This window comes from Rattus rattus, chromosome 12 (assembly GCF_011064425.1).
Source record: "Rattus rattus isolate New Zealand chromosome 12, Rrattus_CSIRO_v1, whole genome shotgun sequence".
Taxonomy (NCBI): Eukaryota; Metazoa; Chordata; class Mammalia; order Rodentia; family Muridae; genus Rattus; species Rattus rattus.
In genome coordinates, this window is record NC_046165.1 from 26265226 (window position 1) to 26280589 (window position 15364).

At 38.0% G+C, this 15364-nt stretch overlaps 1 protein-coding gene across 1 annotated transcript in view; it reads left to right on the forward strand.

Moving 5' to 3' along the window:
- Positions 1-5126: 5126 nt before the first annotated feature.
- Dach1 (dachshund family transcription factor 1) overlaps positions 5127-15364 on the forward strand; it is a 365099-nt gene continuing 354861 nt past the window's right edge. Inside the window, exons 1-3 of the mRNA XM_032918184.1 lie at positions 5127-5238; positions 5816-5933; positions 6356-6443. Coding sequence (XP_032774075.1) covers positions 5127-5238; positions 5816-5933; positions 6356-6443 — 318 coding nt within the window. The remainder of the gene's footprint in view (positions 5239-5815; positions 5934-6355; positions 6444-15364) is intronic.

A 15364-nucleotide genomic window follows, 5' to 3' on the forward strand; every position in this document is an offset into this window, starting at 1 on the left:
TTCTGGGGTTGGGGGTAGGAAGGCTGAGCGGAACAGAGGGAGGGAAAACTGTGGACAGGATGTCTTGTAAGAGAGAATAATAGTAATTAAAGAGTAAAGACAAGAAGAGAAGTACATTTTAATGAAGGATGTGAAGAATAGCCAGGTTTCAAATATTTCTTGCTACATGAAGACCTCAAAAAAGTTACAAATCTGGAACAGTCTGATAGAGATATTATTAAATATATAAATATATATTCATATTCTGGAAGAAAAAATGATAGGGCTTAGGAGTTGCATTTTGAGTCTCTTACAAGTATAAATCACAGAAAGGAACACCTGGGAAGAGACGGATACAAAGGGTCAGCAGACAGGTAGAAGGAACCAAAAGGCTGTGGTGATTTGGAAACCGTATGACAAGAATGAAATGGTACTTTTATGCCTCATGTGTTTAAGAAGTCACGGTGGATAAGGCAGAGAAGTGTCCCTACCCAGCAGATGGAGATTGTTGGGGATCTTAGCAGGACACAGTTGAGGTGGTAAGAATAAAATTAGACTCAGACAGAATGAAGAGCTACAAAAGGATGAGAAATACTACAAAAATATTTTAAGAAATTTGTTCCACTACAGAAGAACAGGAAGTGGAATTTAGGTGACAGAGATACTGAATTAAAAGTAGCATGTGTTTATATGTGTATGCATGCACACACACACACACACACACACACACACACACACACACACACACACACACACACACACACACACGTTTGTGTAGGATCAAAGACAATATCAAGTATTTACAGGCCAGTCAGGTTCTGGTTTGAAAGGATGCAAAAGTGATAGGCAGCAGAACTAGTTTGTCCTGAAATTTTAAGTTTTGTCTTTAGCTTCTCTGTGACATCAGGAAGGTGATGTATCTATCATTTGAGGTGTGTGGAAGTCTCAAGTGACTGGATTTCATTTAGTGGCCGGTGATATTTACCTGAGAACACAAGACACTGTGGAAAAATGGATGAATTTATTAGTGAGATTTTACATCTTCAAAATTAAATAGGAATTTAACCTATGAAAGTAGAAAACAAAACCATTGTATTGGAGAAATGGGGGATTAGGGAGAAGCCAGTTAACATCCTGACTACTGGTTTAGAAGTAACCATATTGGAATCCAGAGAACAAAACCCACTGCTGATACAGTGTAATATTAGCAACAGAGAGGATGGCTTAAGTCTTCTATGAAATGGCTGTTCTAGCCCCTACCAACAGTAGATATTACAATGGCCTTGGAGCAGCCAAAACAGGTGACCAGGTCAGGGTAGGAAGAAGACACACACACACACACACACACACACACACACACACACACACACACACACACTTTCCAAATCTACAGCGAGAACATACTCTCAGATGAACCTTGTTGATGTCTAGAATGTTCACAAGAGAATTTGGTAGAAATTATGGCTTTCTAGAATACAGTCAAGAAATTAATGTAAAAGAGTCTGAGTTCAATTTGTAGCACCAAAAGGAAAAAGAAAAAGAAGAAAAGAGAGGAGAGAGAGAGAGAGAGAGAGAGAGAGAGAGAGAGAGAGAGAGAGAGAGGGGGATGGAGACAAGGAAAAAAGGGGGAGGAAAGAAAAAAGAAAAAAAAAAAAAAGCATTATTAATATTGATAATAAAACTTAGTAATATAAGAGATAAAAATTCCATTAAGAAGTCAATTACAGGATGCTTGGGCAATAAGAAACATTAATGTTATTGAAATGTAGTGATATTTGTGTACACAAGAATTCATTCATCAAATATTGCTAAGCTCTAATATATATATATATATATATATGCAATTGTTAATATAACTCATTGTAAGACTTCAAATGAAGTTTTAAAAACCACGATACAGGTATGTGTATATCATGCTTTGACTTCCATGAGATATCTTATTTAGACACCCAGACAAATTTATCATTATCCTCGCTTTCCAGATGAGATAGCTGAGGTTTAACTGTATTAAGCACATAGTTTACTGTTAATTAGTCTGCCCAGTAGAGGATGAAAGTCAAGTGAAACCCAGACACCCATTACCAAGTATATTATAATTAATTTAAAGACATAGAAAATATATGTTACCATACATTATTTACAGAATGTCTGTAGAAGTTAAATTTCATGTTCGTTGTACTGGTGTAGTTCTGTGGAATACAGTCATCTGTTTTCAGTATTCTAAGCATATTATGTCATAGTTCTCTTTTCAAAGAAATATCTATATGTAAAAATGCATGAATAGTATGCAGAGGGTTTTAATTCCTGCATTGTATAAAATCATTAGCTCCATAATATTTAGTTGTCTTGATTAAGTCTCACCCAATGGAACTTATAAGTAAAGATTTCATTTAGATCACAAAGAACTAGCTAAACAGTCTTCCGATTACAAAGCCAATGTAATATACCCTTTATATTTTACCTTATTTATGTTTGCACATCAAATACATACACAAAATTTCATTTCAATGTAGATCAAGCAGGCTATTTTTTTTAAAAACACAATAACTATAACCACTCGGTATCAAGTGTTGTTTCAACCCAATCGTATTGTATTTTTTTGGTTATTTATTATTGGTTATTATATTTATTTACATTTTGAATGTTATCCCCCTTCCCGGTTTCCCCTCCGCAAACCCCTTATCCCATTCCCACTCCCCCTGCTTCTGTGAGGGTGCTCTCCCATGTATTTTTAGTCTTCTCTCATATTCCAACCTCAATTTCCCCTCCTTCCCTTTGTCTTAACCCCTCATCCCCCATCTCCTTCCCGATCCCTCAGATCCATTGTTCCTCCATTTCTTTTCAAAAGAAGAAAGGATGGTAGCTTAACATAGTTTAACAAGTTACAATAAGTCTAGGCACAAACCCTCATATCAAGTGTGGACCAGGTAATGCAATAGGAGGAAAAGGGTCCCAACTGTATTATTATTATTATTATTATTATTATTATTATTATTATTATTATTATTATTATTGTATATCTATATCATTTACTAACAGTTGCCATTCAGGAATCATTAAAAATGTTAGGATAAGCATAAGCATATATTCTTAAATATAATCAGTCATTTTATCCCCCTTGTACATTGTCTCTTTCCAAAAACAGACTTACTCACAGAATAGTAGTCGTTTTGACGGCATATTTTTTTCCCCCAAATTACATTGCTCACTTGTTTGGCGGACATAAGGAATTTCAATGTAAGATACAGAGGGCATAGAAGTATTTTACATTCTTATAGTATTACACTGTTACATGTTGTTAATGTGGCTTCAACGTTTGAAGTATCTGACAGTCTAAAATAATCAATATGTTTAGCAAACAAATGAATGGAGGTAGCTGCTTCATAAACACATAAATATTTGTTAAGTAAATATGATGGAGTTGCTTGTCCTTTTTTTTTCCCTACATTTTCATATTTTCCTTTGGATAAAATCCAGCAGCTTGTTTATGCAAGGCAGATATGCAAATATTCTACCACTGAACTTAGCTTCCCCGATGTAACCTCTGAATAACTAGCACCACTTCATTTGAACAAGTATTTTTAATTGGCAAGTATGTATAGTTATGGTATGTAACCTAATGTTTGAACTACTGACACAGTGAAACGGCCAGCTCAAGTTAATTCATGCATGTATCACCCCATAGGTTTATCAGTTTTGTAGTGCAAATGCTTGTGTTTACTCTCTATGCAATTTCAACGAATACAGTACGTCATTATTTACGACAGCTACCATGCTAGGCTATAAATCTCTTAAACTGATTCTTCAATTCTAGCTGAAATTCTGTGTCATTTCCCCAACTTCCTACCCGGAATCCCTGGTAACTACTACCACTTTCGTTTTTTTGCCTTCACAAACGTGAAGTTTTTAGACTCTCCGCATAGGCAAGATCACAGAGCGCTTGTCTGACCTCGCTAATTTAAAACTTGTATTCAGTACTTCTGTTGTAGACTTTATGCTAGACTTTCACAAACAGCGAACAAGCAAGCAAGCAAACAAACACAACTGTGTGGGTCACACACAGCTTTTTCAAAGGGGAGCTTAGGGGCAGTCGGAAACCCTACCGTATATATCAGAATAATAAGTACGTGCTAAGTTTATGCTGCGAGAGCACTTACGGTTGAATAATATTTACTGTGTCAAACGTAGCTTGATCAATCAAAATGTCTGCCAAGAGCCGTTTTAAAATCACGTAGAAAGAGTACTTGATTTCTTTCCCCGTTCATTTTCTCAAATGAATACAAATTTGAGAGACAAACATGTGGTGATCAGAGGTTCGCCCAAAGTAGATGAAGTGGGATCCCAGTTTCAATGAGCTTTCCATAGGCTGAACTATTATTGTAGATAAAAAGATAAGCTATTGTAATAGAACATTCGCATGCTTGAAGTAAAAGCGATCTTATCTGATCAGCTTAGGGTATCATTCAGTGGCACGGAGTGAGCTCGCAAAGTCTCTGTCTCTTTGGTTCTGGCGGAGGTATCTATCCCACACTATCTATTAAGTTGGTGCTGTAAGCCAGAGAAGGGGCCTAGGAAGACTTGCCAAGGGTAGTCATTTTTCCTATGGTTTCCTAACTCTGCTAGTCTCCATTGCCTTGTTTCTTTCCTCTTCCAAGTCTGCATCGGTTCCTCTGATCAGCAGTTCTTAGTCCCTTCTCAAGTGTGTATAGTACCAGAACCTACGTCAGTTTGCATTAGCCTGAAAAAGAATTATTGCAATATTCCTCATGACTTAGTGAAATTAATATTGAATTTCTTTGTACTTCTCTGTAGTTTGTTTTCAGTGACAGCTTTAAATAAAAAGTTTTTTTCCATCTTATCACTTGCAAATATTAAATTGTGTGATATCAAATCGAGGTCATCACAACTTAAAAAAGAAATACAAGTATTTTAGCACCTCAGATGTTTCTTCCTGGCATATACCCTAGTCCACCAAAGGCAAGATTCTACATTATCGTCTCAGAAAAGCTTTTAAAAGAACCCAATTATTCTCTGCCTACCCTTTCTTGTTCCTCTTAACCTGCGACAACTTAATCCTTGCCCTGAGTGGTTACTCAATAATTATTTTGTGGGAGGCTGAAAAGATTGCCCAAGGCCCCTCCGCCTGCATGTCTGGCCCTGCTGCTAACCTGGGGTGTCGGGTGAGAGAAGGGCTGAGAGTGGAATCTGCACTCGATGAATCAGAAGGTCAGGTAGTGGGACAAATGTGTGAAACAGTAGGTAAGGGTAATATTGGAAAGCTGTAACTTTGTCAGTAAGAATCATGGAAAGGACGCCAGGTCCTTGGTGGTTGATCACAGTCGATGAAAAGTGCCCCAGCTTCGAAGGGGCTTCCACGGGCCAAACTATTGTGGATGATAAGAGGAAGTGTTTAAGGTTCATACAGTTTAGGTAAAAGTGATCTTGCCTAATCGGCCTAGGGTAGCAGTGAGTAAAACAAACAAACAAACAAACAAACAAACAAAAGAAACCCACACAATAAACAGCAACCTTGTACTTTCAAGGTCTAAGAGATTTCTAGAAATGGTTAAGATGATGTTCTGTGATTGAACTTCACAGCATCCCTCAATTAGACGCTAACTAAACATTAGCAGATCTCAGACTCTATAATTAGCATTAATAAACCATTAACACAACTAGTTCTGAATTGGTGAACAGGATTTAAATATCTGTGACACTCTCTATCCCATTCTGGCGCGATAAATCTGTGTCTGGGATATAATTATCTGACTCCCCGAAGTTCTAGCTCATACGTAAGTACAAGTGCCTACGAGTTTTTCTGTTCATGTCAATATAGTGAGCAACATGGTATTTGCAGTGGGCATTTTCTTCACAGCGAATATTCCCAACAGTGAAAATCCGTTCCGTCAAACAGAAAGTAGGGGGCAAAGAACCGACCACAGTGACTCAATTAGGTAATAACTTGATTGTCAAGACAAACGTAAAATAAAGCAAAGTGTAAATTTCCTCTCAGCTTCCCAAGGTGCATTCTATTTCTGCTTGAGTCTGTGATAAAAACTTTCAATATTACGAGGGATAAAAAGAATGAGTGCAGCAGACATTTTCAATTATTATTTAATACACCCGTTTTAAACACCGCAGAGCAATGGAACAAGTAAAAAAAAATGTAAAAACAGTGATATGACATAATTATGAAATGTAGAGAAGAGGCAAGGCAGGTACAGATTGATTATAGACTTCAGTCTTATTTGCTGTGACATTTGGGGAACAAAGCTTCAGAAAGGAATGTCAGGGAAATACAGACTATCATATTCCTATGGTCTTATTTTTATTAGTTTCATTGGAAAATTCTCATATGCTCAACGTGACTCTGCAGCTCCTTGACAACTTCAAGACGATTGTCTGGGAACTTGGATGCTCAGAACAAAAGCCACGGGGACATGGAGAGGCTGGGATATCGCTCAGTAAGATTCACCCTTGGATTGTGATTCCGGGATACAGCAGCCTGGAGGGTAGTGGGGATGTGTGTTTGCTTCCTTAGTAGGGAGGCAGGGGTGATATGATATTTATCTATCTGGTGGGAGTGTGATGTAATTAATTAATGATCAAAAAGGACTTTAAGATCCCTGGATGAAGGGTGCTTGCTTGGTGCAAAGTGTTATTATGATGGCTTTAATAATTATGGTTACTGAGATATTAAGTCTATGATATTCTTCCACTCTGCATATGCTGTTCTTGGTTGTTATTATGGGTCATCTATCAAGTGGACTGGAATTATAAGTATAATATTACAACTGCTTGCTTTTCCTTTAGTTTTAGAAAATACTTTTTTATTTTATTTTAGAATAAAATACAATTTCTTCATCTTTCCCTTCTGTTTCCTCCCTCCAAACATTCCCATCTCCTTTTCTTTGATACATTTAAAAATTCATGCCTTACTTTTTCTTTAATTACTTTGACACACATATATGTATATATTTCTAATTACAAAAACACATGCCGCTCGCTTGTCTGTGTGACATTACTTATATGTATGTTTTCAGAGAGTCTCTGTAAACCAGTAGTATTTCCATTCCTTTCCTAAGACCTACATGGCAACACTGAGAATATAAGTTGGGTTTAATGGGCTAGCCTGGTTTAATGGGCTAGCCTGTGGGAGTGTTGAGGGTTTTGGAAAAGGAGTTAAGAGTTTCAGAGGACGGCCTGTGATATCACTACAAATAAAGTGTCCTAAACTAATCAAACATAGCCAGAAACTTTAAATTCACGTTGACTTGTCAACTTTAAAATCCAGAAATGAGGAAACGCATAAAGAAATATAAACTGGGGTTGAAATAACTTATTTCGAATTATAGGTTTTCTCGGCGATTGAAGGGAAGAGTCTCGGTTAGATGCTTTAGGTGTGTTTATCCCTCCTTTTATCAGACATTCCTTTCTCAGAAGTCAGTATTCTAAAATAGAACAAACTGAGGAAAGAAACATTGGCAGAGATTCTGAAACCATTTCTAAATCAGAGCCGGATTTTACTTTCACCTGTAGCTATTGAGAGATTGGAAATACAAAGCCATTTTCTCCAACCCAGTTGGAGTCGATTTGTAAAACACAGGCAAAATGTAGTAAAAAGTTAGGGGTCTTGGACATGGAAAAAAATCACCTTCAGCCCTAGTTAGGTAACAAGCATGAGTTTGTAGAAAATAATTAGTTACCGACAAAAAAGCTGAAAAATGCAGTCTAAATGCAAAAGGGAAAAAGTGATATCCGTTGCCATCAGTGAGATCTCTATGGTAGGTGAAAGAAAAGATCTCAAGAGTTTATATAAAATAATAAAACTAAATGAGATCAATGCTTATTGTATCAGGAAAATGTGTGTGGTCATCTCTGCAACTCAAGTTCCCTGCATGGCTTCGGAGCGACTGCACATGTTGACATTTTTATACTTGCTCTGTCAAGCATCCTTACCTCATAGGGCACAGTAAAGAATTTTGGATGTGAAAGCAGAAATCTTTGCTTTCATGCAAACTGAGAGGTAGGTCATATAAACACTTTGAAAAGCTACACTTGGCCACTTTAATACCATTTTCTGTATAGAGGCCCATAATTTCATTTGTCTGATGAACCAATATTTTATCAAAAAGTGGTAGCACTTTAATTTCTGAACCAGATTTTTCAATACCTCGGGGTATTTCTTACTGTTTTCGATGGTCATTAATTTTTTAGTAAGTAAACCAAGTACTGAGTTTCTTCATTCGCATGCATTAGTATGGTTTACACATATCCATACCCCATCTTCTGGCCTTGTCCCCACATTCCCCTCCTACTTGTGGCCCTCACACTCCCCTCCACAGTCCTCTTCTGCTTTTGTGTCATGTGTATTTAAATGTAGGTTCGATGTACTACAGTCTTTTCAAATGTGTTTGTCATTGTGGTAAGAATATATATCATAAAGTTTACCATTTAGCCAAATTTCAATGTATAATTCAGAATCCTCAAATGAATTCACACATTTGTACATTTTGTACTATCTTTGGGAATGTTTTCATTCTTCCAAGTGAAAATACTGCATTCGTTACAAAACATGTTCACATTCTCCTCCCAATCCTTCCTAACCTCCGTTCAAATTCCAGTCTCTATGAATATACGGGGCTTGTGCTCGCACATGTGTGCATGCGTACGTGTGTGTGTGTGTGTGTGTGTGTGTGTGTGTGTGTGTGTGTATGAGTGTGTAAGTGCTTTGAAACCATAACATGTGTCAGAGGACAACTTTCAGAAGTTTGTTTTCTCCTTTACCCAGAGTTCCAGGGTTTGAACTCAAGTCTTCAAGATTTCACGAACTATAATTCTACTTGTTCAGGAATTTTTGGGCTCACAAATTTGTAACTGTTTAATTTTGAAGTCTTTGGAAACAGTGACTCTATTTACATAAAAATGGTAACGGGTGATGACTTTCATCTATTTTCTTACTATTATAAGAAATCAAAATAACTAAGGTATTAAGAACGACAGGACTGAAGCTCAACCAAACCCAGAGCCTAGGACAGCCAGCCGAGAACCTTCGTAGTCTCAGGCCAGACAGAGCCCTAGTGAAAAGAGTGGGAAGCAGAAACAGAATTCCACCCCTAACCCGGAAGCTAACTGAAAGTGTCAGTTATTTGCAAAGAAAAGATTAGTTTTCTCAGGAGTCTCACTGAGTGTGTGAGGCATACCTCAAGGCAGACCACACGCCCAGCAGTTCAATCCCAAATGAATCCAAAAGCACCTTTGTAGAATTTTCGTCATGTATTGTGTTTTGTCAGGCATTGTTTGTGTCTTCATGGACTTCCACTGGAATATCATGGTTTCCCACCTAGTATATTTTGTAGGGATTTTTGTTTGTTTGTTTGTTTGTTTTGCACCGTTTTTGTATTTCGTTACTGCCGTTGCTGTTACTGCTGCTTTTGTTTGCTTGTGTGTGTTTTTGTTTGGTTGGTTTATTTTAGTTATTTTTTTTTTTAATTTGTTTGTTTGGCCTGTTTTCCCCGTTTTGTTCCTTTATAAAGAAAGAAAGAAAATACCTGGAGTTGGGTGGGTGGATAGTTTCTGGGAGGAGTAGGTGGAGAGAAAAGGTGAGAGCAGACTACTTTTTTTTCAATTAAAAAATAAAAACAGAGAGAAAAGAATTATTGCATGTATGACAGAGTTCCTTCAGCTCACTTTGTCCCAAGTTCTCTACCTAGGGGATGAGATCACCTGGAGTGGTCCACTTTTTACACATTAATTAACAAATCCACAGACATGCGTACAGATCAGCCTAATCTAACAGTTTCTGTGGTGGTTTGAATGAGAATGGTCCCCCATAGTCTCATAGAGTTGACTGTTTGGTGGAAGTGATTGGGAGCTGTGGCCTGGTTAATAATGGTATGGCCATGTTAGGGTAAGTGGGTACTACTTGGGGTAGGCTTTGAGGATTCAAAAGCCCATACCATTTCTTATCTCCATATGATCTCCATTAATAATTTACATGTTCACACATATTCAAGAACAATATATACGTACATATATCATAAATAACATTTATTATTTATTTATTATTTATTTATTTACTTACAAAATATATCTACAGGCAGACACCCATGATGGTGCTTTCCTTTAATTCCAATACCTAAGGGGGACAGGCAGGTGCATCTGAATGAGTTAAAAGCCAACCTTGTCTAAGTAGTAATTTCCAGATTAGCTAAGGCATAGCAGGACCTTATCTCCAGTTCAGGAAAACCAAAACCAAAACCAAAGAAAAAATAAACATATAAACTAACTAGTAATAAATATGAAGCTTTTTATAATTCAGTAAATGAGAATGCCAGTGATAGAAGGGAGACAATGAACTTGATTTAGATGTTTAAATATTCCGATAGACTTTACATCGTAATTTCAGGATCCTGCTGGGTTTGTGTGTTTTCTCCTCCTCCTCCTCCTCCTCCTCCTCCTCCTCCTCCTCCCCTCCTCCTCCTCCTTCCTCTTCTTCTTCTTTTCTCCTCCTCTTCCTCCCACTCCTTCTTCCCCCTCCTCCTTCTTCTTGATCTTCATGATCTTCTTGTTCTTTTTTTGAGTTTTATTTATTTATTCGTTTGTTTGTTTATTTTTGCACTCCAGATTTTATTCCCCTCCCAGTCCACCCCCACAAGAGTTCCACATCCTATACCCTACCCTTGCATTCACCCCACCCTGTCTCCATAAGGATGTCCCCACCCTACCCACCCACCAGACCTCTAAACTTCCTGGGGCCTCCAGTCTCTTAAGGGTTAGGTGCATCTTCTCTGACTGAACCCAGACCTGGGAGTCCTCTGCTGTATGTGTTGGAAGCCTCATCTCAGCTGGTGTATGCTGCCTGGTTGGTGATCCAGTGTCTGAGAGATCTCAGGGGTCCAGGTTAATTGAGTCTGCTGGTTCTCCTACAGGGTTGACCTCCTCCTCAGCTTCCTCCATCTTTCCCCTAATTCAACCAGAGGGGTCAGCAGCTTCTGTTCATTGGTTGGGTTGCCTAAATATCTGCATCTGACTCAGATACTTGTTGGGTCTTTTGGAGAGCAGTCATGGTAGGCCCCTTTTTGTGAACGTCCTATAGCTTCAGTAATGGTGTCAGGTCTTGGGGTCTCCTCTTGAGCTGAATCCCACTTTGGGCCTGTCACTGGACCTTCCTTTCCTCAGGCTCTTCTCCATTTCTATCCCTGCATTTCTTTCAGACAGGAAGAATTATGGGTCAGAGCTTTGGCTATGGGATAGCAACTCCATCCCTCACTTGATGCCCTCTGTCTTTCTCCTGAAGGTGGATTCATTAAGTTCTCTCTCCCCACTGTAGGGCCTTTCATCTAGAGTCCCCCCTCCATTGAGTCCTGAAAGTCTCTCACTTCCCAGGTCTCTGGTACATTCTAGAGGGTCTTCAGAACCTCCTTCCTTCTGAGGTCGCCTGTTTCCATTCTTTCTGCTGGCTTTCAGGGCTTCAGTCCTTTTCCCCCACCCAATACCTGATCATATTCCCCTCTCCCCCCATCACCTTTCCCTCCCAGGGCCATCCCTCCCTCCTCTCTTGCTTTCTTCTCCCTCCGAAGTAGAACTGAGGTGTCCCTACTTGGGCCCTTCAATTTGTTAACCTTTTTGAGTTCTGTAGACTGTATCTTGGGTGTTCTGTACTTTTTTGTTTATTTGTTTGGCTAATAACCACTTATTAGTGAGAACATACCATGCATGTCCTTTTGGATCTGAGTCACCTCACTCAGGATGACATTTTATAGTTCCATCCTTTTGCCTGCAAAACTCAGTATATCCTCATTCTTAATAGCTGAGTAGTATTTCATTGTGCAAATGAACCACATTTTCTGTATCCATTCTTCTGTCATGAGTTATCTGGGTTGTTTCCAGCTTCTGACTATCACAAATAAGGCCTTATTTGTGATAACCTTTTTCCTTCTACTTCTTTTTCTTCTTTTTTAAATTCTTTTCATTTACTAGAAGATGGGCAATTGAGGAAATCTACTTTAGAACATTGCACATATCAGCAGAACAGAGGGTACAGAACAGAAGTGGTGATGGTACTGGATTGGTGATGATGGTACTGGGCTTTCTGACAGCAGTCAAATGTCAAGGCAATGGCAGTATCAGAACCAAGGAGACAACCAATGATCAAGGGCTGTGGTATAACATCATATGTGAATTATTTACACATAAGAAGCTAGACAAATAGTAATTACATTGATACTGCTAGAAGTTAACTTTCTCACTGTAAGAAAAATAGAAAGAAAACACGTTTTACAATGAATATTGTAAAATATTCTTTTACTAGAAATAGAAATAAATTCACATGTATATATTCATACTTGTTTGATAAAATGATGGATAAATAGTGAACAGATATTGTGAGAAACAATAGATAACTAGACTGATGCAAATATATGTTATATACAAATGTCTTTTTTATATTTACACATGTACAGTTTCTTACTGTTTGCTTATAATGACAAAAATAACAAGACATATAGACTAATGATCACACTCTATATCTTCACCTTGATGGCTGTATGCAATATTTCATATTAGCAAGTGTCCTTGGAGATATTGCAAATCCCAGAACTGAGGCCTCGAAAACAAAATGTGGAAGTCAGCCTTTTGCCAAAACCTTAAGGAACTCCCAATTAACGATATAAGCATCAAAATAACAGGCACAAAGGAGAAATTGAAGTGGGCAATCGTGAGCCAATTTCACTGTGAAATAATGATTATGGAATGCATCATAATGGCTTAGATAAAGAAATAAATAATTGTATGAAAAGTTAAATCTAGGCTCTGCAGATAAGTAGTTTGGGAATGTAGAAGGAATAATGGAAATACTAAATGCCTTCGGATTATCATTGGAATATTAGGGGGGGCGATTCAAAGAAGTTGTAAATGGAGAACAAGCAGAGGAAAGAAATATAAACTATATAAAAGCTAATATATAAATTATAGAATATCAACGCAACCACAGTGTAGATGCTATATAGAAATGCAAAAACATGTAATTGAATTAAATAACCTGTTTAAGCTATGAAGAATATCCAATTGGATTTTAAATGAATGGTACCCCATGTTGTTCAGAGGGGACACCCCAAAATTCTGAAGCACCAATAAAAGAAATAAAAAGGAAGACCTACAATAGATACATAACAAAAAATAGGATGTCAAGTGTATTTCCAAAAATAGATGAGGCAAAATAAAGTTAACATTTTAATACTCAGTGTTAGCAAAAATGATAGTCACTAAAAGATGATAAACACTTCAATTCACCGGAAAGACATACGAATTCTAATTCTGTGTTGCCTAAAAATATAACCCTGAATTATTTAAAGCAAAAGCTGACAGAAGTTTAAAAAGCAATGCTAATTTGCATACTAGGAGATTAAACACAGTTTTCTCAATAATGATAAGTCATGTAGCCAAAAGTTAGTAAAATTCTGAAAGCTTTGTGTGAAAAAACTAACAAGGTTAGGAGTCCCACTTAAAGACTAAACTATACAAATGTAACATATATGTAGAGATCATATGTCAGTCCCATGCATACTCTCTGGTTGGCAGTTCCGTCTCTGTGAGCCTTTATGGGCCCAGGTCACTTAATTCTGTATTTTGTTGTGTCCTTGTCCCTCTGTTTCCTACATCCTCTCTCTCTGTCTCTCCCCCCCCCGCCCCCCCAACAGGGTCCCCAAGCTCTGCTTGGTTGTGGGTCTCTGCATCTGTTTTTGTCAGTTGTTGGGTGAAACCTTTGTGATGTTGATTATGCAAGACTCCTGTTTGTAAGTCTAGCAGAATATCACTAGAACAGTCAGGAGTGGGCTCCCTCTCACAGCATGGGTGGATGTCTTTAATCTTAGCAGCTGGAAGGCTAAGGATGGTGAATCTGAGCCCAGTCTGGACAATACAACAAATTCTGAATTGTTATTTAAGTTCATGCAACAAAATAAAAAACAAAATAAAATAAGTAATAAATTTATTTCGTAGGCAAAATATTAAAATGGGTAAAACAGGTAGAAATACTCTCAGACTTAGTCATAAAAGATAAAGTAAAAGAGTGGTTGGGTTGTAGCTCATAACTACTTACTTAATTAACAAATACTCTTAAATGCTATAACATCAGATGTTAAAAGGGATATGGAACAAGTGTTGCAATGTAAATGCTTAAATTCTGAGTTACATTTTTGTACAAGCATAGCTGACACAGTATATTTGATCATTTAAGTCTCTCTTAATTTATATATGCTTCAAATTTATCCAAATTGGAGCAAATGAAAATAAATACACATTGTTTGTGTATTTGTCCCTTTTCACTAATCACTAAGAAGAAAAATAAAGGCTAGTCTAAAGTTTAATGAAAAGGTAAGAATAGGAATTCCTGACAATAATCTCAGTAGACTTTATAAGATCATGAATTACTCCCATGGAAGTAATAATAGAATAAATAGACAAAGAAAGGGTGTAGATTTGGATTATCACAATAGCTGTCAACAAAAGGTAGACTGCATTTGAAGAGAGAGAGAGAGAGAGAGAGAGAGAGAGAGAGAGAGAGAGAGAGAGAGAGAGAGATCAGTGGTTAAGGGGAAGTGGCCAACTGAGAGACTGTTGACACTCACAAAAGAAATGGTAAGGACCTGATGGTGCTCTTAAATTTCCTCCTCTAATGCCAGTGTTGCTGAAGAATACAGATTTGAGAACATGGGCCTAACACTTGAAGTTTTAGAGTTATCTTTGGAAAGGCCTGGGAGGTGGCTCAGTGGTTAGGAGGCTTGCTACACAAGCATGGACCTAGACATTGATTCCCTAGAATCAAATAAATGTAATCAAATAAATCTCCCACTTGTAACTTGAGAGTTCTAAAGTTAAAATCAAGTAATTCTCCCCCCACCCCACCAAAAAAAATTCCCAAAGCCAAAACCGAAAAAACCCCAGCTAGCTCAGGTAGGTATTGTCTTAGTTAGGGTTTACTGATGTGAACAGACACCATGACCAAGGCAAAGCTTACAGGGACAACATTTAATCGGGGCTGGCTTACAGGTTCAGAGGTTCAGTCCATTATCATCAAGGTGGGAGCATGGCAGCATCCAGGCAGGAGTGGTACAGGAGGAGCTGAATGTTCTACATCTTCATCTGAAGGCCATTGGAAGAAGACTGGCTTCCAGGCAGCTAGAATGAGGGTCTTAAAGCCTACGCCCACAGTGACACACTTCTTCCAGTAAGGCCATACCTTCCAATAGTACCACTCCCTGGGCCTAGCATATTCAACCTACTGCAGGTATATTGGAAAGCTCTGGCTTGAACTGAAAGGACCTGACACGAGGAATAAGGTAAAGCATGAAAAGATTCCTGGAATCAGCCTTGACCCTCCACC